Source organism: Chiloscyllium plagiosum, unplaced genomic scaffold (genome assembly GCF_037043375.1).
Source record: "Chiloscyllium plagiosum isolate Xiang-an unplaced genomic scaffold, Cpla_swu_hap1 HiC_scaffold_6, whole genome shotgun sequence".
In the NCBI taxonomy this organism is placed as follows: Eukaryota; Metazoa; Chordata; class Chondrichthyes; order Orectolobiformes; family Hemiscylliidae; genus Chiloscyllium; species Chiloscyllium plagiosum.
The window spans coordinates 114,547,832-114,572,422 of record NW_028270144.1 but is presented as its reverse complement, the minus strand read 5'-3'; the positions used below and the strand labels follow the sequence as shown (position 1 = coordinate 114,572,422).

At 41.0% G+C, this 24,591-nt stretch overlaps 2 protein-coding genes and 1 long non-coding RNA gene across 4 annotated transcripts in view; 1 reads left to right on the top strand and 2 right to left on the bottom strand.

Annotated features, from left to right (window-relative positions):
- The window catches only part of LOC122550904 (cohesin subunit SA-2), a 150,224-nt gene extending 130,391 nt beyond the window's left edge, over window positions 1-19,833 (bottom strand). For both annotated transcript variants that reach the window (XM_043692329.2, XM_043692332.2), the window contains exon 1: window positions 19,781-19,833. The gene's annotated coding sequence lies outside the window, so the exon portion shown is untranslated. The remainder of the gene's footprint in view (window positions 1-19,780) is intronic.
- LOC148149842 (uncharacterized) overlaps window positions 1,244-24,591 on the top strand; it is a 27,187-nt gene continuing 3,839 nt past the window's right edge. Inside the window, exons 1-2 of the long non-coding RNA XR_015757484.1 lie at window positions 1,244-1,873; window positions 23,475-23,675. This is a non-coding gene — a long non-coding RNA (uncharacterized LOC148149842). The remainder of the gene's footprint in view (window positions 1,874-23,474; window positions 23,676-24,591) is intronic.
- LOC122550903 (uncharacterized) overlaps window positions 20,640-24,591 on the bottom strand; it is a 22,311-nt gene continuing 18,359 nt past the window's right edge. Inside the window, exon 8 of the mRNA XM_043692328.2 lies at window positions 20,640-24,573. Within this exon, the coding sequence (XP_043548263.1) occupies window positions 24,468-24,573 (106 nt within the window). The 3' untranslated portion in view covers window positions 20,640-24,467. The remainder of the gene's footprint in view (window positions 24,574-24,591) is intronic.

The window sequence follows — 24,591 nt, the reverse complement described above, 5'->3', positions numbered from 1 at the left end:
AGTGGCCGGTATATTGGGTCCAGGTCGATGTGTTTGTTGATGGAGTTTGTGGATGAGTGCCATGCTTCTAGGAATTCCCTGGCTGTTCTTTGTTTCGCTTGCCCTATAATGGTAGTGTCCCAGTCGAATTCAACTGAATTCGACTGGGACAACACTACCATTATAGGGCACAGTGGCACAGTGGTTAGCACTGTGGCCTCACAGCGCCAGAGACCTGGGTTCAATTCCCACCTCAGGCAACTGTCTGTGTGGAGTTTGCACGTTCTTCCCGTTCTTCGTGGGTTTCCTCCGGGTGCTCTGGTTTCCTCCCACAGTCCAAAAATGTGCAGGTTAGGTGAATTGGCCATTCTAAATTGCCCATAGTGTTAGGTGAAGGGGTAAATGTAGGGAATGGGTCTGTGTGGGTTGCTCTTCAGAGGGTCGGTGTGAACTTGTTGGGTCGAAGGGCCTGTTTCCACACTGTAAGTAATCTAATCTAAATCAGCCTTGGTCTTACTGAATGACAGAATAGGCTTGAAGGGCCAAATGGCCTACTCCTGCTCCTAAGTCCTAGGTTTGTACGATCAATTACAATCACAAATCAATAATTGTTCAATGAAGATATAACTGCAAAGATAGCCAGTACCATCACAAAGTGTTTGAAACAGAAACAAAGAAGAAATCAAGATGTAATTGTCACTCATCAAAACCATAGTCTGTGACAATGGGACTGATTCAAAGGGCTCAACCACAACATGACATTTCTGTGATGTACCGTAATCGGTTGCACAATCACTTTTCTATACACTGTAAAGGGAACAGCAAAATTTCATTCCAGTTTCAGTCTCTTTTTATTCCAAAATGAGTGCTATATTATTCTCTCATTTATAAACAGTTAGGAACTAACTGTAATAGAATATATAGCCAGGGTATCACTGCTGGACTACAGTCAAGTGTTGAGAAAAAATGCACAGCTCATGGTCAAATCAGTGAAATAGATTTGAAGAACACACCCATACATTGTATCTGAACATGCGACTACTTTAAACTTCTGGGAATCAAAGGAAATGATAACTCATGGCCAAAACAATGCATTAGCCAGTGTGTGCAAGTTAGTGACTGCTGACATTGAAATCTGTTATCAAGGAATGCTTGTGTTAAAAATGTTATACATACAAACATCTTTTTCACACAGAGGCTGCCGCATGTATGGAATGAGCTGCCCGAGGAGGTGATAGAGGCTGGTACAATTACAACATTTAAAAGGCAACTGGATGAGTGTACAATTGGGAAGGGTTCAGAGGAATATGGTCCAAAAGCTGGCAAATGGGACTAGATTTATTTAGGATATCTGGTCAGCATTGATGAGTTGGACTGAAGGGTCTGTTACCATGCTGTATAGCGCTATGACTATCTAAAAATGTTACACAGCTTTAAATAAGCTGATGCCTTACTAACTGTCATTAAGGTTTGGTATAATGTGAGCCATTTCAAGTGGACCCAGGGGATAACTTAATGATGTACGTACAAACAGCTGAGACAGCCCCGTCAAGCCATTGTCATTATTTGGAGGAGGGTATTTCCATTGGGAATTTTAACAATTTTGATTTTCCGGGAGTGCTGCAAATGTCTACATCGTGTGGAAAACTAATAAGGTTTCAACTACAAAACATCAACCGTCTTTGTTAAGCCATCTTCTGCATTAAGTACATCCAACAGGTGCCCAAGAACAGTTTGAATGCTGCAAGGATCAGGATGCTGCTTTGAAAATCTTCCAACAGTAACATTCACCTGCGGTTGTTTGGGTGTGTCAAAATGGCTGCTGCTATAACTCAGGATTTTTTAACCAGTGACATAAACTGAAAAGAAACAAAGCAAAACCTGGTGGAGACCTGTGAGTAAACTTTCTTTTAACTGGACAAAATATGTTTCTCAACAGTTAAACAGATTGAGTGTGGTATGCAACCAGGCTAACAAAATCTTACAGTTCCATTTTCGTGGATAGTCTAACATCTAAAAGCCATATTAACATCATGATGGTGGTTGTTTGTGGAAGCTTCCAGAAAACAAGGTGATGGCAAAGGCATTTTTTTTGATAGAAATAGGAAGAAAGCAATAAGGGGAGTGTGTCAGGAATGCTTTCCTCAATATGCCTGGTTATAATATTTAAAATGAATTTCTTGCACCACAAAAGCATGGAAATTGTCAGTTCAGATATATGAAGAGAACGAGACATGGTTCTCTGCAAAAGGACTGCAGCTGCAAATGGTCAGGTGCCATTTTGCAAATGGAGAGTAAAGCCTGGCAAATTTTTCACATAATTATTTCTGCTATTAATTGTTACAAATCAAGTTATTTCATTTTTTTTCTCTTTGATAGTGGTTATTGTTTGCACGTGACACAGCCAAGAAGGCAAACTCTGTCTGGAGAAGGAATTTGCTGGCACAATCACATTCCCTGCTGGTATGTGGGGTTTCCTCCTCTCCAGACTGACCAGGGTGGCAGTAGTAGCCTTGCTCCCTCTCAGCTCTCTAAGAGCTGTATTTGAAAACAAAGGGTAACTTTTTTACACAGAGAGTGGTTCGTGTGTGGAACAGGTGCAGTTACAACATTTAAAAGATATTTTGATAGGTACATGATTAGGAAAGGTTTGGAAGGATATTGGATTCTGGATCAGTGGTGCTGGAAGAGCACAGCAATTCAGGCAGCATCCGAGGACAGGCAAAATCGACGTTTCGGGCAAAAGCCCTTCATCAGGAATAAAGGCAGAGAGCCTGAAGCGTGGAGAGAATCCTCTTGCAAGAATGCCTGCCTTGAAGAAGTTTTCCTCCTCTCTCTACAAGAATCTCAGGGAATCTCTCTCTCACTGCAACTCCCAGGTCATTTCCTCAGCCCTGAAGCTCTTCCACTCCACCCTCTCCTCCCTGACCTATCACCTTCATCTCCTTCCCCACTGACCTATTGTACTCTATGCTACTCTATCCCCACCCCCACCCTCCTCTAGCTTATCTCTCCACGCTTCAGGCTCTCTGCCTTTATTCCTGATGAAGGGCTTTTGCACGAAACGTCGATTTTGCATGTCCTCGGATGCTGCCTGAATTGCTGTGCTCTTCCAGCACCACTGATCCAGAATCTGGTTTCCAGCATCTGCAGTCATTGTTTTTACCTCGTTGATTTTAACCCTACTGCGAATCCTCTTGCAAGGATGCCTGCCTTGAAGAAGTTTTCCTCCTCTCTCTACAAGAATCTCAGGGAATCTCTCTCCCACTGCAACTCCCAGGACATTTCCTCAGCCCTGAAGCTCTTCCACTCCACCCTCTCCTCCCTGACCTATCACCTTCATCTCCTTCCCCACTGACCTATTGTACTCTATGCTACTCTATCACCACCCCCACCCTCCTCTAGCTTATCTCTCCACCCTTCAGGCTCTCTGCCTTTATTCCTGATGAAGGGCTTTTGCCCGAAACGTCGATTTTGCCTGTCCTCGGATGCTGCCTGAATTGCTGTGCTCTTCCAGCACCACTGATCCAGAATCTGGTTTCCAGCATCTGCAGTCATTGTTTTTACCTCCTTGGAAGGATGTTGGCCAAGCGCAGGCAAATGGGACTAGTTTAGTTTGGGAACATGGTCAGCATGGACTGGTTGGACCAAAGGGTCTGCTTCTGTGCTGTATGACTACGAATCTAAGCTGGTCAGGTCATAATGCATTTCTTAGGAAAGAGTGCAAATGCTTTGCTTAGAGTCCACTGCACAAAACAGTTCATGAAGTGGCCCAAGCTTACAATTTTGCTATGACTAGTGCAGCAAATGGAAAGATTGTAGACCCCCAGCACTTTGATAGTGAAGGTGGTGGGAGGCAAATACAGATTCCTAGCAGAATTAACTTTTATTTTTAACCAATAGAACGAACTTCACATTCTTTCTGGGTCAGCTGTGCAGGGAAATTTATTCTGAAATCTTTAGACAACAAAGTGTAAGGGTTTTCATTTTGTGGCAGTGTCAGAGGGAGAATAGTGCCAAAACAGGTCACTTGGTTCACCAATGCTCACTGTTGCCAGACCAAATTCACCTCCAGGAACTTTTCTGATAATGCAGCATTCTCTCAGTACTGCACTGATGCCGTAAAATAACATACATATACAGGTCGTTCTGCGATAACACACGTTTTATTAACGCCAATTCGCTATAACACGATTGACGAATTGGGGACATGGTTTCAAAAGTGTGTATTGGTTATAACGCAATTCCAACCTCATTAATTTAAATGGTGCTGCTGTTATGCGATTTTCTTAAAACACGGGATTGCTTGAGAATGGAACAACTGCATTTTAGTAGAACTAATTGCAGGATCTAATTGAAACTTACAAAATCCTGAATGACCTGGACAGAGTTGATATTGTTTCTATTGGAAGGAGAGACTAGGAGCCAAGGGCACAGCTTTGGAGTAAAGGGAAGACTTTTTAGAACGGATATAAGGAGAAACGTCTTCAGCCAGAGAGTGGTGAATCTCTGGAATTCATTGCCACAGAAGGCTGTGGAGGCCAGGTCATTGAGAGTATTTAAGACTGAGATAGGTAGGTTCTTTATTGTCAAAAGGATCAAGGGTTATGAGAAGAAAGTGGCAATAGGGAGTTGAGAAATGTATTAGTCATGATTGAATGGTGCAGCAGACTTGATGGACTGAATGGCCTAACTTCTGTTCTTATGTCTTATGGTCTTACAACTGACTGTACAGGAGTCATTTCCTAAAATGGAATCTTGAGCTTATGTTATTCTGATTCACGAATGTTACCAATTGTTCCAAAGAGTTCTTTGATAAATTGATTGGATCTTCACAGTGCACAAAAAGAAATTAATGATTGATACAATTTGAATTTAACACTGGGCATCAAGAGTATACTCTTGCTATACTAATGCTGGCCTCCAGCGGATCCTGCTTGTGCCAGTTCTGTCTTATATTACAAAAATGACTATCCTTTAAAAATACTGCATTGGCTAGAAGGCACTTTGTTGCAGCCAGTGGTCAAGAAATATGCAATCAAAGTCCAAGTCTTTCCTCCTATTGGTTTGTAAGCTTCAGGAAGACTGCACATTATTAATCGATTGTTCATTTGCTGGTGCCACATGAGTAAAAAGAGCTAGTTAAAAATGTATTCTTGACTTAGTTGGTAGCACACATGCCTCTAAAAACTGTGGGTCAAGTCCCACCCCAGTGAGAAAAGTCTTGTTCGATACTTCAATACAATTCTGCACTGTCAGAGTTGCCATCATTTGGAGAAAACAAACTACAGTCTCACAGGTAGTTGTAAAAAATCTCAAAACACTATATAAAGTACTGAAATTTTCCATAAGGACAGTACATCCATTGTCTCTGTATCCACGTCATTTAATATCCAAGGATGCATCCAAAGGGGAGATGTGTGTGAAGATCACAGGGAGTAGGGTAACTGACAGTTAAATGTTCAAATTTCCTGAGCAATTTCCATGGAGGTTAGCATGTACGAGACCTGGCCACACATGATTGATCCTACGATGTGCGTACAGACTGGATTGTTTGGCCAATCAGCTAATTCTGCTGCAGCTCAGGAACTGTACAAGTGGGAATAGTTTTTTTTGAAACGTGTTTCTAAGCAACCTGCTAAGCGATGTTATTACATATCTCCAGAACAGGTGACACTTGAACCCAAGCCTCCTCGCTCAAAGGTAAGGATACTACCACTGTGCCACAAGGGCCCTGAATGAGAACATATTCTGCATCCGAGCTGATTATTTTCAGTTTACTGCAATTTCACAGTTGCATCATAGAATCATAGAAGTCCTACAGTGTGGAAGCAGGCCATTCAGCCCATTGAGTCCACACCAACCATCTGATGTGTTTCCCACCCAGACACTCCCCCTACCTCCATTCTAACCCTGTAACTGTGCATTTCCCATGGCCAGACCACCTAACCTGCACATCTTTGGACTGTGGGAGGAAACCGGAGTACCTGGAGGAAGCCCATCCAGACACAGGGAGAACATGCAAACTTCACACAGAAGTCTTCCAAACTATAGAGGTGAGCGGGTAATTAATGACTAGGTGTTGCTGGATGGCACCAATGGTATCTCCTTTTGTCCCTTATCAGTTGATTAGGAAGATTGGTAGAATAGTAATTAACATTAAAAACAGATCATGCTAAAGAAACTCAGCGAGTCTGGTCGCATCTGTGGAGAGAAAACTGAAGAAGAGTCACATCAACTCAAAATGATATTTCTCACAGATGCTGTCAAACCTGTTGTGTTTCTCCAGCATTTTCTATTTTTATTTCAGAGTTTCGGCATCCACAGCATGTTGCTTTTATTAGGGTGGTAATTAGAGTTATTACTTGGTTAAGGAAGCAGCTGAATATCTGGTAAATCAATCTTGAACATTATAGTCAAGACATTGTCAATTTTTCTAGCCTTTGCTATGTCCATACACTCATCCTACTGTTAAATGGAGTGAACTGAGCTGGCTGGATAATACCTTTTGTGATGATGGTAGTTTTGGAAGGATCTTGATAGGATTGTTCATTCAATATTTTTTCCACTGCTTGCACTCAGATGGTTGAAGATGAAAATCTTCTTCAAGCCTAATCCTGCTATTTGCCTGGCTATCCACAAGCATTCTAGACTAAATGAGTGACAAGTGGAAGTAGTCATTTTCTTTTTGACTTCCTTTGTACATGGGGTATAGCTTCCGCAGTATAGCTTCCTGTTCAAAACCTTTCCAAAGTGTGTTGTCACATAGTGGAACCTTAAGTTCAACTTTCATTTCAGCGCATCAGGAAAATGCAGGGTGACATCAGACTCTGAGGTGAATAAGGGTGTATTCTCAGGCAATCCAAACAAATATCCTATGAGAATCACATAATGTCAGCTGAATTATCTCAAGTAGGATAATCTCATTCAGTACTTACCTACAAAAGGGTCAAATGAGATCATCAGCAGATGATGGCCAGTAAAATAGGCCTTTTGAGTGGCAAAGTGATGAGTCCAAAATGGATGGACTTAGACCTCCTTAGAAGAAGTTTCTAATATAATCATGAAGTAGAGGTATGCTACACCATTGTCAAATCTTGTCAAATGTAATCAGAGCCAGAGATAGAAACAGCCATGTTGGTTCCACAGTGCATCAGGAAGCTTCACACACAGTGAGCATATAGAGACTCATAATCAATATATCAGTAAATCAATAGCACTAAATGGTTGCCCAACATAAGGTGTTAAGTTCCAAAGTGGTTACCAGACATACCCACCTGTGTGTGAAATTAGATCTAAGATAAGTGGGCACTGCACAGCAATTTGTGAAATTAAATCCGAATTCTGGGACAGATTACTCAGTGCGCCTGAACATAGTCTACACTTCAGTCTCCTCACTATCATTCCAATTGGGCTTTACATGCTGATTAACCAGCCTGGAATTGCTCATTTGAAGCTAAATGACAGCTGAAACAGCTGAATGAAGGTAAGTTATATGGACACTCTACTGCTGTCAGAAAGGTTGATGACAAATACATAAGATTTTACCAGTCAAAACGTCACACAATTCAAGTATTTAAATTTCCAGTCAAATAATATCTGTAAAATACAATCTTGTTTATCTTTCTCCCATTATTGGCTATAATGGATATACATTTGCTCGCTGAGCTTGGAGGTTCATTACCAGACGTTTCGTCACCTTACTAGGTAACATCTTCAGTGGGCCGCATGCAAAGCAATGCTGAAAATTCCTGCTTTCTATTTATATGTTTGGGTTTCTTTGGGTTGGTGATGTCATTTCCTGTGGTGATGTTATTTCCTGTGGTGAAGTCACTTTCCGTTCCTTTTCTCAGGGGGTGGCAGATGGCGTCTAACTCGATGTGTTTGTTGATAGAGTTCCGGTTGGAATGCCATGCTTCTAGGAATTCTCATGTGTGTCATTGTTTGGCTTGTCCTAGGATGGATGTGTTGTCCCAGTCGAAGTGGTGTCCTTCCTCATCCATATGTGAGGATACTAGTGAGAGAGGGTCATGTCTTTTTGTGGCTAGTTGGTGTTCATGTATCTTGGTGGTTAGTTTTCTGCCTGTTTGTCCAATGTAGTGTTTGTTACAATCCTTGCATGGTATTTTGTAAATTAAGTTAGTTCTGCTTATTGTCTGTGTAGGGTCTTTCAAGTTCAATAGCTGCCGTTTTAGTGTGTCGGTGGGTTTGTGGGCTATCAATGATGCCAAAGGGTCTGAGTAGTCTGGCAGTCATTTCCGAGATGTTTTTGATGTAGGGGAGAGTGGCTAGGGTTTCTGGACGTGTTTTGTCTGCTTGTTTGGGTTTGTTGCTGAGAAATTCGTGGACTGTTTTCATTGGGTACCCATTCTTTTATTCATTGGGTACCCAAACAAGCAGACAAAACATGTCCAGAAACCCTAGCCACTCTCCCCTACATCAAAGAAATCTCAGAAATGACTGCCAGACTACTCAGACCCTTGGCATCATGGTAGCCCACAAACCCACCAACATACTAAAACAGCAGCTAATTAACTTGATAGACCCTATACCGACAATAAGCAAAACTAACGTCATTTACAAAATACCGTGCAAAGACTGTAACAAACACTATATTGGACAAACAGACAGAAAACTAACCACCAGGATACATGAACACCAACTAGCCACAAAAAGACATGATCCTCTCTCACTAGTATCCTCTCATATGGATGAGGAAGGACACCACTTCGACTGGGACAACACATCCATCCTAGGACAAGCCAAACAATAACACACACGAGAATTCCTAGAAGCATGGCATTCCAACCGGAACTCTATCAACAAACACATCGAGTTAGACGCCATCTGCCACCCCCTGAGAAAAGGAACGGAAAGTGACTTCACCACAGGAAATAACATCACCACAGGAAATGACATCACCAACCCAAAGAAACCCAAACATATAAATAGAAAGCAGGAATTATCAACATTATTCGCATGAGGCCCACTGAAGATGTTACCTAGTAAGGTGACGAAACGTCTGGTAATGAACCTCCAAGCTCAGCGAGCAAACCTACATCCAAAACCTCAATCTGAGCTACAAATCTTCTCAAAACTCGCTAACTGGCTACAATCCTGGAACTGCTTGCTTTATGCCACTCATGGCTACAAATGCTCATCCAAATGGATTTCCCCTAGGTTAGTTAGGGTCATAGAGTTCTTCTAAATTATAAAATAAAATAAAGAACTGTGGATGCTTGAAGTCTGGGGAAAACCAAACTTGTTCTGTAGAGTAGCAGTTCTGAAGAAGAGTCACTGGACTCAAAGCGTTAACTTTTTGTTTCTCCACAGATGCTGCCAGACCCGCTGAGTTTCTCCAACAACCTCTCTAATTTAAATTGTGTTGGGTAAGCTAAGTGACTTTCATTTTCCTCAAGACGCACCACTCCTTTGGAAGGAGTGTGGTGGGGTTGATGGGGCAGGCTAATCAGAAAATCCTTACCACAAGACATAGCAAAGCTGAGGCCGGACATTCACTTGTTCAAATATTTTAAAGGATTTGGTCTATCCTTTGGTCACTGTGCTCCAACTTCTGTGCAATTTACACTTTAAATCTGCCTATTCTGAGCAGCTTCAATACAGCAGTACTTTCCATGTCCAACGCAGTAAAAGTACTGATTAAGGTGAAAATGTAAGTAGTTTATTTGATTACCATTCACCCACCAAGCAAATATGACTGTATTCAGCAAATGCTGTCCCTTGACAAAGGATTTATGAGGTCTAGTGAGTAGATGGAATGACTCACTTACTAATTCAATGTAACTCTACCCACCACACTCCTTCCCCATCTTAATCCCACCCATCCTTTCTGCTTCCAGGCTACTCACTCTTTTACTATCTGGAGATAGGCGTAAAAGGGGAGAAATGTCTGAGCCAGTTGATCAGAAGCAGTATCAATTGTAGTGTAACAGCTAAAGTATGTTTGAAGATGGCTGAATTGACCAAGATTGTACTTTTTATAATCCTTTTAAAGGGAAAAGAATTCAGGTGCTTCATCCCAGTGTGGAAGGTGTACAGTCACCTGGCTATTATGCTGGTTGTTCCAATGCAACTTTCCCCAAAAAAGCTTTTCCCTTTTGATTTTTCAATGAGGAAAGGTTGGTAACAAAGGCCAAACCTCTCAACAACCAGAAATGATAAACTTCAGTTATGAAGATAGATTGGGAATGCTAGGATTGTTTTCCTTGACAAAATGCTAGGAGAAAATATGATCAAAATTTTCAAATTCATGGGGGGGGGGGGATCTGAATAGAGTAGATGGGGACAAACTACACCCAATGAAAAGAGGAATGAAAACCAGAGGGCACAGATTTAAAGTGTTTTGGAAAAGAAGCAAATGCGAGATCACAGAATTGCAGAATTATTACAGTGCAGTAGGAGGCCTTTTGGCTTATTGTGCCCAGATCCTGCCTTTTCCCTATATCTCTGCACACCATTTCCTTCCAAATATTCATCTAATATCCTCTTGATGCCTCAATTGGAACGGCTGCCATCACATTCCCAGGCAGTGTATTCCATACCCTAACAATTTGCTAAGAAAATGCTTTTTTCTCACATCCCCTTGCTTCGTTTGCACATCACTCTAAATCCATACACACTCATTCTTGTTTCTTTTACAAATAGAAACAATTTCAACTTATTCACTGTTTCCAGCCCACCCACAATTTTGAAAACCTCAATCAAATCTCATCTCAGCTGCCTTCTCTCCAAGGAGAAAAGTCCCAACTTCTTCAATCTATCGTGTGGGCGGCACGGTGGCACAGTGGTTAGCATTGCTGCCTCACAGCGCCAGAGACCCGGGTTCAATTCCTGCCTCAGGCAACTGTCTGTGTGGAGTTTGCCCGTGTCTCTCTCCCCGTGTCTGCGTAGGTTTCCTCCGGGTGCTCCAGTTTCCTCCCACAGTCCAAAAGTGTGCAGGTTAGGTGAATTGGCCATGCTGAATTGCCTGTAGTGTTAGGTGAAGGGGTAAATGTAGGAGAATGGGTCTGGGCGGGTTGCTGTTCGGAGGGTCGGTGTGGACTTGTTAGGCTGAATGGCCTGTTTCCACACTGTGGGTAATCTATCCTGATAGCTGAAGTTTCTCATTCCTGGAACCATTCTAATAAATTGCTTCTGCACTCTCTCTCCAATTCATTCACATTTTTCCAATACTGGTACTCACATTTACACAATCCTTCAGCTGAGGTCTAACAAGCATCTTGTATTAGTTTATCAGCACTGCCTAGTTCTTGGACTCTATACCCCTATTAGTAAAGCCAAGAACACTGCTTGCTTTATTTACTGCTCTCCCCATCTGACCTGACACCTTCAATGGTCTATGCACATACACAGCCAGGTCCCCCTGCTCCTGCACCCCTTTTCGAATTGCGCTTCCCAATTTCCAACCAAGGTACATCACCTCTCACTTGTCTGCATTAAACCTCATCTGCTACCTATCCACCAACTTGTCAATGTTAAGTGAGGAAAATCTGGAATGCACTGTTTGGAAGTGTGATGGAGGCAGGTCCAGTTGAGGCATTCAAGAAGGCAACAGATGATTATCTAAATGGAAATAATGTGCAAGGTTTCAGGGAAACTGCAGAAGATTGGCATCATGTCAAAATACTCAGAGTGCTGGTGCAGACATGATGGGCTGAGTGGCCTTCTTTTGCACCATAACAATTCTGTTATTCATAGAGGAACACAGGAAGTCAGAATTACATCTATGTATTATTTAAAACTTAAATGATATAGACTCTGGCTGCTAGACCATTTTCTAGGACAGAAAATATTAAGACTGGTCCCACACAAAATAATTAAATACCCCAAAAGATTGTAGAGCAATAAAAGTTTTGGCCAGTGGCACTTATTAGTGGCAACTTTTGCACGTATCAAATCTGCTCACTTTGTGCTAAATGATAACTATTAAGCTATGTATCTTACAAATGGAAACATTGTATTCCGTGAAATTGCCCAGCAGAATGCATCATTATGATTTATAGTTCTCATTTTGAGTTTGGAACCTATACTTTAATATAAGCTTTTATTGACATTAACAACACAACAAAAATAAATATAGAAACTGTTAAAATCTATCGAAGCAGGAAAATCTTTAAGTATGTCATCCACCTTTGAGTTATAAAGTATATCAGAGGGCCAATTGCTGATCATAGGGAAAATGGACCCCAAGATTGAAGGATGTTGCTGGAGTGAGGAACTGGCCTTATTCAATTTGGCAAAGTCACCTTACCTAAATAATGTAATATGCCTTTTGCGTGTTTTCAACATGTAACGAAAGACCACAGCAATAGGTGGGTGAAGGAGAATGCAGCCATTTCTAAAAGACCTCCTGATTTCTCACCTTTAAGAAAATATTGCAATTTGTCTACCTCAAAACCAAAGTTGAATACACATATTCCATGGTTTTTCCCATTTGTTTAGTCCCTTTGTAATCTTTTATGAAACATACGAACTACGACCATTAGACCTTTCAAGCCAGTTTCATCATTCATTAAGATCATGGCTGATCTGCTTTTATCATCAACTCTAAATTACTGCATAATATTGATAGAGTCATAAAGATATACAGCATGGAAACATATCCTTCGGTCCAATCATCCATACCGACCAAGTATCCTAAATAAATTTGCCAGAAGTTGGCCCATATTCCTCTAAACCCTTCCTATTCATATACCCATCCAGATGCCTTTTAAATGTCATACCAGCCTCCACCACTTCTGCTGACAGCTCTTTCTATACATGCACCACCCTCTGCATGAAAAGTCACCTTATCTAAATAATTGTAATATCCTTTTTGTGTGTTTTCAACATATAAGGAAAGTCCACAGTGATAGGTGGGGGGAGGAGGACACGGTCATTTCTGGAAGACTTCCTGATTTCTCACCATTAAGAAAATATTGCAATTTGTCTGTCTCAAAACCAAAACCTAAACCACAGCCCCTCAGGTCCCTTTTAAAGCTTTCCCCCTCTCACCTTAAATATATACCCTCTAATTTTGGACTCCATATTCTGGGAAAAAGACCTGGTGTGCAGTTTTGGTCTCCTTTTCTGAAGGATGCTCTTGCTCTCAAGGTAGTACAACTGAAGGTTTCCCAGGCCGATTCCGGGGATGGCAGGACTGACGTACGAGGGAAGACTGACTAGGTTAGGATTGCTTTCCCTGGAGTTCAGACAAATGAGGGGGGAATCTCATAGAGACTTATAAAATACTAACAGGCCAGTTAGGGTAGATGTTGGGAGGATGTCCCCGATGGTGGGTACATCCAGAACCAGGCGTCACAGTCTGAGGATTTGGGGTAAACCAAATAGGACGGAGATGAGGAGACATTTCTTCACCCAAAGAGTGGTGAGCCAGTGGAATTCATTACCACAGCAAGTAGTTGATGCCAAAATATTGGATGTATTCGAGAGGCGACTAGATATAGTAATTGGGATGAATGTAATCAAAGGTTATGGGAGAAAGCAGGATTAGGCTATTGAGTTGGATGATCAATCATGATTGTGACGAATGGCAGAGCAGGCTCAAAGGGCCAAATGGCCTCCTCATGCACTTATCTTCTATGTTTATAGTTACCCTATCTGTGCCACTCATGGTTTTATTGCCCCAACAATCTTTCACCCGTAAGGTAATCAAGAATCTCTCTACCTCTGCTTTAAAATATTTAACAATTCTGTATCCGCTATCTCTTGAAAAGGTGAATTCCAAAGACTCACAACCCTCTGAGAGGATTCTTTTTCCCTCTTTCCTATCTTAAATGGGCAACACTTCATTTCTAATCTATGGCCTCTAGTTCCAAACTCGCCGACAAAAGGAAACATCCTTTCCATATCAAACTGGTCAACCTCCCACTGCCATCTACATAACATGGCCCTTATTGAAGTAGTGCCTGCAAATATATAGATAGAACATAGAACATAGAACAGTACAGCACAGAACAGGCCCTTCAGCCCACGATGTTGTGCCAACCATTGATCCTCATGTAAGGTAAACCTAATGTACGAACCCTCAAATTTCTGTGACCATATGCATGTCCAGCAGTCTCTTAAATATCCCCAATGACCTTGCTTCCACAACTGCTGCTGGCAACGCATTCTATGCTCTCACAACTCTTTGCGTAAAGAACCCGCCTCTGACATCCCCTCTATACTTTCCGCCAAACAGCTTAAAACTATGACTCCTCGTGTTAACAATTTCTGCCCTGAGAAAAAGTCTCTGGTTATTAACTCTATCTATGCCTCTCATTATCTTGTACACCTCAATTAGGTCCCCTCTCTTCCTTCTTTTCTCCAATGAACAAAGTCCAAGCTCAGTCAACCTCTCTTCGTAAGATAAGCCCTCCATTCCAGGCAGCATCCTGGTAAACCTCCTCTGAACCCTCTCCAAAGCATCCACATCTTTCCTACAATAGGGCGACCAGAACTGGACACAGTATTCCAAGTGCGGTCTAACCAAAGTTTTATAGAGCTGCAACAAGATCTCACGGCTTTTAAACTCAATCCCCCTGATAATGAAAGCCAAATCACCATATGCTTTCTTACCAACCCTGTCCACTTGGGTGGCAATTTTAAGGGATCTATGTACCTGCACACCAAGATCCCACTGTTCCTCCACACTGCCAAGAATCCTGTCTTTAATCCTGTACTCAACTTTCCAGTTCGACCTTCCAAAATGCATCACTTCGCATTTATCCAGGTTGAACTCCATCTGCCACCTCTCAGCCAATCTTTGCATCCTGTCAGTGTCATGCTGCAGCCTACAACAGTCCTCTATACTGTCAACGACATCTCCAATCTTGGTGTCGTCTGCAAACTTGCTAATCCATCCTTCAATCTCCTCATCCAAGTCATTAATAAAAATTACAAAGAGTAGAAGCCCAAGAACAGAGCCCTGTGGAACACCACTCACCACTGACTTCCAGGCAAAATATTTTCCTTCCACTATCACTCGCTGTCTTCTGTCGACCAGCCAATCCTGTATCCAGACAGCTAAGTTTCCCTGTATCCCATTCCTCCTGATCTTCTGAACGAGCCTACCATGGGGAACCTTATCATATGCCTTGCTGAAGTCTATATACACCACTTCCACCACTCGACCCTCATAAAATTGTCCAGTAACATCCTCAAAGAACTCAATAAGATTTGTGAGGCATGACCTGCCTCTCACAAAGCCATGCTGACTGCATTTAATCAAGCCATGCTCTTCCGAGATGGTCATAAATCCTATCCCTCAGAATCCTTTCTAACGCCTTGCAGATGACAGACGTGAGCCAACTCTCTCTGCCTTCGTCTGATTCATATATGGCGAAAGAGGATTGGTTAGCTCAGTCCATTGAATGCTTAGTTTGTGATGCAAAGTGATACCATCAGTGTGAGTTCAACTTCCGCACTGGCTCTCCTTCTTGACCTCTTCCCTCACCTGAGGCATAGTGTACCAAATCACCACTATTTGTCTCTCTGGGAGTGTAGTTCTATGACCTGGTAAGACTATGGCAAAAAGCTGAGGTCCCGATATAGCTGCCTGAAAAAAAATACAAGATACTATAAGCAAGGGGCAATCTGGAGGGCGGGGGGGAGAAGGATGTTGAAGATGAGGGAAATCCATTCTTTAAATGCAGGGCCAGGACGAATGCCCTGGACTTAAAAACACAGGCCTTGCCAAATAGCAAGGTTTGGCATTCCTGAATGCATATGGCCGGGAAAACCAAATTTGAAGGACAAAGGGCATGGGCAAACACAACAACTTAATTTGCTTTCCCAATACTATAGAGCTGAGTATTTCCAGCATGTACTGCCTGCCCAAAATGGAGGCTGGCGAACACCCAAAAAGGTGCTGCTCTATGCACACAGATGTGTTATGGTCTTCAGAATCTATTCAGCCTGACTGCTCACCAGTTCCATCACTTCTCTTTCATAATCCTCATAACTTGATTATAGTAGAGAGTGTGATGCTGGAAAAGCACAGCAGGTCAGGCAGCATCTGAGGAGCAGGAAAATGGACTTTTCAGGCAAAAGACATTTCTGATGAATCTCCAGCATGCAGTCCTCGCTTTTGCAGTTCTCCAGATGCTTTCCGGTTTTTTTGCTCTAATTCTCTGATAGTATAGTCAGCCATTCCCGAATTCAGCGGCCATAAATAAAATAGTCACTTATAAATCCTGTAGGGAATTTGGCCCGTAACTGATTGTAATGTTTAATTTGCTACCATCATGGATAAGTTGTACAGTAGAAGGAAGAAACCATTTCACCCATTTTCGTTGATTCTCTACAGAAAAGAGCCCCATTCTACCTTTCTCTGTATCTTATATTTCAATGAATTGGGATTTCACCCAAAATGCAAAAAGGGCTATTTCTGAGAAAGTATTTGCCAAAATGCCAATTCAACTATAGTACAATAATAATGTTTTACCAAAGATAAAAGTTGTCATAGTTTGTTCATAAAAGTATCCATCATGAATAGTTTGTATGTATTAGAGATCGATTTCTAGAACTCACTGAAAGACAGTGCATCTTCAAAGAAAAAATACCAGTTGGTACTTGATTTTCTTTGAGACACTGAAGATGAGTCACAACCTTCATATTAATCTTCCATTCTTTTTTCTGATTTTGACTGGTCTGCTGTGTGATTCAGACTTTTCTCCTTTTATTTCACAGTCCCAGCATTTCTAAGATTTCTTTTGTCCTTTTCTAGCTTTCTTAATTCATCTTCTTTTGTTTTTGAGAATAGATCTGTATCCCCAGTACTATTTCGTCTCTTGCCAGCCTGTTTGACCACGTTTGAAACAATAGGCCAGAAATATTTTATAGTCTCTTTGATCTGAAGTATTCTCTTTGTTTTTCTCTGCTCGGATGCTGCCAGGTCTGCTGACTATTTTCAGCACTTTTTATCTTTATTTTAGGCTTTAGAATATTTGGTCTACGTGCAGCTAACACTAAGACAATTTTACGCACTTTCCTGTAACTTCTGACCTGTCTGTGTAACAAAAGATTTGATTGAAATAGAAAAATAGATCAAATAACAATTTATCCCCCACATATTGGTAAAATTTTTGGAAGTCAATATTATTTAAATAAAATTTCACTTGTTCAGTCAAGCTGTGGAACTGGTCATTGTATTTTATTTTATGCTGTCAGATTTTGTGTTGAAGATAGCAGGGATATTATCTGGACATTTTATTCATTTTCTCAGTCATTCCCTCCATGCACAGCAATATTTTTTTCCTGATTCGCTGTTTCCGAGCAGGCTGCACTTTTTATTTCATCCATTCCTGGGATGCGGGTGTCACTAAAAAAGCCTAATTGACCTTGCGAAGGCAGTGGTGAGCTGCCTTTTTAACCACTGCAGTATTTTTGGTGTAGGTACACCCCCCCAGTACTATTAGGAAGGGTACACAATTTGACATTCAGCAAAATGTCTACAGTATTTCAAAACCATTGAATTCAAATTATTGAAAAAGAACCTCTATGAATTTATGAACATCGAGAATGGCAAATTGCTGATCTTCAATATATCTACATAATTGTTTCTTTTCAACTTTCTGTTGTAGCAAGTGGCTCGACTTTGCCAGGTTATCTTGTTCTAAATACAGTCCAATCTACTATAGTGCGGTAGTTCCATTCTTGTGCAATCCTGTGTTATAAGAAAATTGTTGTATAATTGTTTGAAATAACCTGTATTCGTATAGTAAAAGCAAAATACTGCAGATGCTGGAAATCTGAAATAAAAATAGAAAAGTGCTGGGAAAACTCATTGGGACTGGCAGCATCTGTGGAGAAAGAAACAGAGTCAATGCTTCGACTTCTTGAGCTTTCAGATGAAGGTATACTAGACTTGAAACATAAAGTTTGTTTCTCTCTTCACAGATGCTGCCATACTTACTGAGTTTCTCTAGCATTTTCTATTTGCATTTATACAGTGCCTTTCACAACCTCTGACTGTCTCAATACACTTTGAAAGGCTTCCCTGATCTTCTTTGGGACGATGTCTTGTGATCTCACATGTGCCTGCGAGGCCAGAAGGGGTGTATGCGTAAATTTTCATCCAAAAGGTGACACCTACAACCAACCTGCTTTCCCTCAGAACAACCTGCATCCCCTTAACTCGAGTGATGAGACTGTTGGCAACATCTTGCTGCGTTGGTGCAAGTCATTCTGTCATAACACGAGTTTCGTTAACATGAATTCGCTATAACACGATTGACGAATTAGGGACAATGTTTCTAAAGCACAACGTTTTAAATCATGCATTGGTTATAATGCAATTCCTGCCTCATTAGTTTAAATGGTGATGCTATTACAAGGTTTTCTTATAACACAGGATTGCACAAGAATGGAACTACCGCACTATAGTAGATTGGACTGTATTTAGAACAAGATAACCTGGCAAAGTCGAGGCACTTGCTACAACAGAAAACTGAACAGAACAAAGAAACAATTATGTAGATATATTGAAGATCAGCAATTTGCCATTCTCGATGTTCATAAATTCATAGAGGTTCTTTGTATTGCCAAAGCCACACTAAATCTACACTAGTCCCACTTTCTAGAACTCTGAGGGTGGCTCAGTGGTTAGCACTTCTACTTCACAGCACCAGGAAGCTGCATTCAATTCCAGTCTCAGGTTTGCACATTCTGTGTGGGTGTGAAACCAAAAGAGAAAATGCTGGAAACTCTCAGCAGGTCTGGCAGCATCTGTTAGGAGAGAAAAGAGCTGATGTTTCGAGTCTAACTGACCCTTTGTCAAAGCTCTGTGTGGGTGTGTTCTGGTTTCCTCCCACATTCCAAGATGTGTGCAGTTTAGGTGGATTGGCCATGGGAATTACAGGGATAGGATTGTGTGGTGTGTCTGGGTGGGATGCTCTCTGGAGAGTCACTGTGGACTTGCTGGGCTGAATGGCCTGTTTACAAGCTGTAATTACTCTATGATCTGCCCATAGTGTTGCACATTACATTTCAAGTGCTCACCCAAGTTCTTTTTAAAGGCCTCCTGGGCAGTGCATTCCATACCCCGCCCCCCAACAATCCTCTGTGTGAAAAAAGTTTTCCTCAAGTTCTCTCTAAACAGTTTTCATCTTAAAATGATGCCCCTGTTGGTGTTGATGCTTCAACTAAGGGGAGCAGCTACTTTCTATCCACCCTGTCAGGTTCCCCTCTGCAAATTTCTCTGCCCCAAAGAAAAAACAACCCGAGCTTATCCAGCCTCTTTTCGTAGTGAAAGTGCTCCATTCCAGGCCACATCCGGGTGAATCACCCTCGCATACTTTCCAATGCAACCACATCCTTTCTATCGTTCAGAGACCAGAACTCTTTGTGAGGCAAGTCTACAATACCAAGCCCCAAAAGTAACTAGACTGTAGCAGTGGGTGACAACTGGGAACCAAAATTGGCTACTTCCCTGATCCTTCAACTCAACCAAACTTCTCCAACCCACCGCCAGCTCTCGTTGGCTAAAAGGCATTGGCTACTCATTGTTGTGTAATAGCAGGCCGCCTGCTGATTGCTCCGCATCCCTGTCAATCACACCAGCAGGTTCGGTTTTCCATCCCCACTCCCGGCCTGACTGCGCTGTGTCCGGATCGATCTGTTTGACAAAGGAGCAGGAGCGCGGCCTTACATGTGCAACCCATTCCCACCCACCCCCCCCACACACAAACACAAGGTGCATGAGAAAGGCAAGTTGTGCCATTAGAATAAATGCAATGTTGTCCAGGGGTGACGTTATTGCAATCGAGTCAACGTAACACAAAATAAGACGAATTTCTACCGTTTAGCAATGCCTCTCCGGTATTCCAATGCCCAGTTCCTTCTCTCTTCCTGCTACTGCCGACGAATGGACTGTTACTGCCATCTGCTGGTCTTGCAATCAGCCAAGAAAAGCATATTCGAAATACATTTCCGCAGTTGTGTCGCCCTCTGTTGTTGTAAAAGTTCATCATCGAATTCTAGGGTTGCCAGTCCGAGAGAGTTTGTGCATTTTTTATAAACCAAAATTCCATTCGGTAGCGCAGTACATTTTCTGGAGTCATATGCAGGCCAGACTGGGCAGGAACAGTAGATTTCCTTCCTGAAATCACATTACTGAACCAGAATTCTTTTTTATGACAATCACCATGAGTCCTCATTTAAGAATTCACAGGATGCACTTCATATATAATTTTTGTTTCATGATATTCTCTATCTACCTAATTAATCAAAAAAACTTATTTTTTAATTCCCCTATCCTTTTCCCTGTTGGGATGTACCCAGCATATACTTGAAAGATCACCTCTGCAAAGATTGTTCAGTTAGAAACAAAAACAGAAGTTACTGGAAAAAGCCAACAGGTCTGGCAGTATCTGTGAAGAGAAATCAAAGTTAACATTTTGGGTCCAATGACCAGAAACATTAACTTCTGTTTTTGTTTCTGATTTACAGCATCTGCAGCTCTTTCAGTTTTTATTGTTCTGGGAGGGTTTAGCCTGGTCAGTCCTCAGATCCATTTTGCCTTATCTCAATTCCTTTCTTCACAATACATATTGCCCACAATCACTGTGAACGAACCAGGTTGAAAGACACATTTTCATTCTAGTTCCACACTACGTATTCTCCTAAAATAATGACTAGCGAATAAAAACACACTGCAGTAATTACAAACAACAACTTTATTCACAGTTCTGTAAAAATAGTAGTTATACTGTAAACAATTCACATGATAATTAGAATACACTTGCTGAAATTGTGCACTTTTCCTATCTTTTATATTCGAATCACCACTTCCAAATGATAAGTACAAGTGCAATAAGACACAAGTATCATAATTTTCTATCTCCTAACATTTGCACTGAATCAGGTTTGTTTTTGATGCTACACTATGCAACACAATTTACCTAACCATCTACTTTGATCACTGACATCCACTATCTGGGGTAATGCAGACTGTAAGGTGGTCATCTTCTATGGCCTCTACAATTCTGGGCATCTTTCGCATCATACTGCTACCAATTCCTGTGATTCCCATATTTTGCAGAACTCACTTGTCACTGCACTGCCCCACCATTACTTTGAAATGACCCTGCATATTAGAACAAGAGTTTAAAATCATAGAGTCAGAGTTTTACAGCACAAAAGGAGGCCCTTCAATCCATCATTCCCATGCTAGCCAAACATCCATTTAATCTAATCCCATTCCATTTTCCAGAACTTGGCCCATAGCCTTTTAAGCTGTGGTGTTTCAAGTGTTCATCTAAATCATTCTTAAATATCTTGAGGTTCACCACCTTTCCCACCCAGTTAGACAGTAAACTCCAAGTACCCACAATCATCTGAATGAAAAAAACACCTCTTCAAATCCCCTCTATACCTCCTACACCTTACCTTAAAGCCATGCATCCTGATTACTGACCCACCTACTAAGAGGAAAAACATTCTAACCTGTCTATGCCCATCTCAGCTTCATACGCCTCAATCAGATTCTCCTCAGCCATCTCTGCTCTGGAAAATAGCCCCAGCCTACCTAGTCTGTCCTCATAACTGATTTGCTCCAGCCCAGGGTATATCCTGGTGAAACTCTTCGCCCTCTCAAGTACAATCACAGCCTTAATTTATTTACAATAAATAACTTGACCCTGGAGCTGGAGAGGGCTGGATGAGTTTAGCTTTGTTGATCATGAACAGGATCTACAGCATTTTGATAAATTTGTATTTTCCTAATTTTGGAAGTGTTTGACTCCTCAGAATATTAGATGGGGAAAAAAATGTTCTTTAATATTTCTGCTAATTTTACATTCCTTTCTATTTGAATTTAAATACAAATTACACTGAAGAAAATGTGGTAATTTGGGTAGACTTTTCTCAATTACTATGAAGAAACAACTTGACAGCAGTATTTGTTACTACAGATTTGTCTTCCTAAAATGTAGGGCAGTGCATGCGGAAATTCTGAAAGATTTTCCTAATCCTTTGAAAAAAAGTCTGTATACTAACTCAAAAATAAAAGGAAGAATGAGAAAACTTGACCCTGTGTTGATTTATTTTTTCATACCAATAACGAACAGATATCAAGAAAAGATGAAGTTTCAATTTAAGTTGATTTGATATTTAATTGTTAAGAAATTACTCAGAACCCAAGTTGATCTAAAGTCCATCAGTGTAAACCTCCAAAGTGCCCTTTGGGAACATGAGCTTGATCAGGGATGCGAAGATATCTGACTTTCATATTCTCACTAGTCTGTTTTGCATTTCCATCACTTTTCCTGGAACAAACACAAACAGTATTTCTTTCTCTCTAAGCAATAATATAAACTGTAACATGCTGAGGCTCTTCAATGACAAGAAAGAGAAGCCTCAGACAGAGAGCACCCATTAAGGCCCAAGTCAGTGAGATATTTTTGAAGTTTAGACAATGCTGTAATGTTAGGGTGACTTGTCAGTCAGATTGTACATGGTCAAGACTGTGCAAACAGCAATAAATTAAATGATCAGATAATCAACTTTACTGACAATGGCTGAGGAATGAATGTAGATTGGGTCAGCAGAGCCCCCACTGAGTCAGGTTGAAACCTGGCATCAATAAATGGTAAGGAAGATACAAATCAGCATACAGGAGAAGAATAAAAAACCTATATCCTCGGATGTACAAGCACAACAGAACTACGTAGTACAGTCTCAGGATGGGAAAGGCATATTTATGCCAGACATCTGAAGCTTTACTTACAGCTGGAACAGGTTCGAAGAACCAAGAGACTGGAATCATTTAAGGAACAGCAAGATGGCATAATAGCAAATAAGTACTCTGGAAAGATTACATCAATTTGGCTGTAGGCATTTCTTCATCAGAACCATTGCTGTGATTAAACTGGAAATAAATGATATTAGGAAGAGGAAGGGAATGTCTTAGTTAGCTAATTACTTACAAATGAACTCCAGATGAAAAAGTATAGCTACATGTGGCTACATGACTATTTGGCTATCATCTTTGTGCTCTATGTATTTTTCCGTAATTAAAAAATGAAATTCTTATTAATGAAAACAGATTTTGTTTTTTAGAGATTGAGAGTACGGAAAGTACCCAGTTGCTAAAAGTAAAACAACTAATTGCTCTCCTTTCATATAAAGATTTCAAGAAGGAGTTAGATATTGCACGTGGGGCTAAAAGGATCAAAGGATATGGGGGAAAACGGCTGTTGAGTTGGATGATCAGCCATGATTATAATGAATAGTGGAACAGGCTTGAAGGGCTCCTGCTTCTATTTTTCTGTGTGGGTTGCAATAATTATAACAGAGAAGATTTGTTTTCTTTCTGATGTTTCATATTACTCTGTTCAATGGCTCAAGTCACAGCACTGTTCAATGTTAAAATCCTACCAAACCATGTTCTGCCTTTTATCAGGTCCTGACTGTATATTCCAAAGCTCAGTATCACATTCAAGAGGTAAAACCTAGTTAAAAATAACAGGATTTTTTTCCATCTTGTTTTGCAGAGAATATGCCTCCAACCATCATAGTTTGGCCTAGGAAACAATAGAAGAATGGGCAGCGAGTTTGACCATCGTCCCACGAAGCCATCAAAACTAGACTAATAAAGGAAAGCAGAGGGGGAAAACCAAGAGTATATTTCAAATGAAGGAACATTTGAACACTAAAAACCTATATTAGTTCAGTTATTTTAAAATCAGTTCCTGGTAGGTTTATTTGGTCTACAAATATCTCATTCAAGATTAATTATATTGTGGAACTAGATAATATCTGTATCAAACTTTCCTCCAATGATTTAGATGGTTAAGTGTACTGTGGAACAGTACTGGTAAGTCCCAGGTTTGATCTCCGAATTAGTTCATCTCAGCTGAAGCACCAAAATGGATTCTAAAGGTGATCTGAGTGGCATTGGGCTCAGAGGTGACAGGAGGGAAAGCGAACAGTATCTCTACTTTTAATTGCCATCCAGTAATTCCCGTGAACAGAAACAACATAAAATAATTTGCATTAATGTAGCATCTATAGCAGAATAAGACACTTGACTGTGGCCATGCGCGCATGTATTTGTGTGTGTGTGTGTGTGTGTGTGTGTGTGTTTAGAGGGGTTTGAATTTTGTTTTGAATTAGATCAGCATTATTTGCCCATCCTTGGTTGCCATTGAAATGGTGGTGGCGAGTTGCTCTGTTGAACTGCTGCATTCCATTTGGTGGAGGTAGACACACAACGTTATTAGAGAGGGAGTTTAATCAAACTCAGCCACCCTGACTTCGCATCCCCTCTTCTCTCCCTCTCACCCAGTCATACAGACTGGCAACACTCACTCACAAAGAACACATATTTCAGTAAGGTAACAGAGGCACCTAAACTGGTATAAGCCAGCACATTCAGAAGAAGGAAGAAGAGAGCCATTTTAAGTTGTGTTTAAAAAAAGTGCACAATTGTCAATTCGTTTCGGACTGAAGTTCAGTTTGCTAGCATCCTAAAGTAGGCTTGTGCATTATCTCAGATTCATAACAAAAGACATGGCCAAAGATAGTTCTTCTGTAAGTTCTTCAGGAAGGATAGTCACAGTTGTAATGATACTACGAGTAAGACAGAGTATCCTAAAAGACAAAATCATG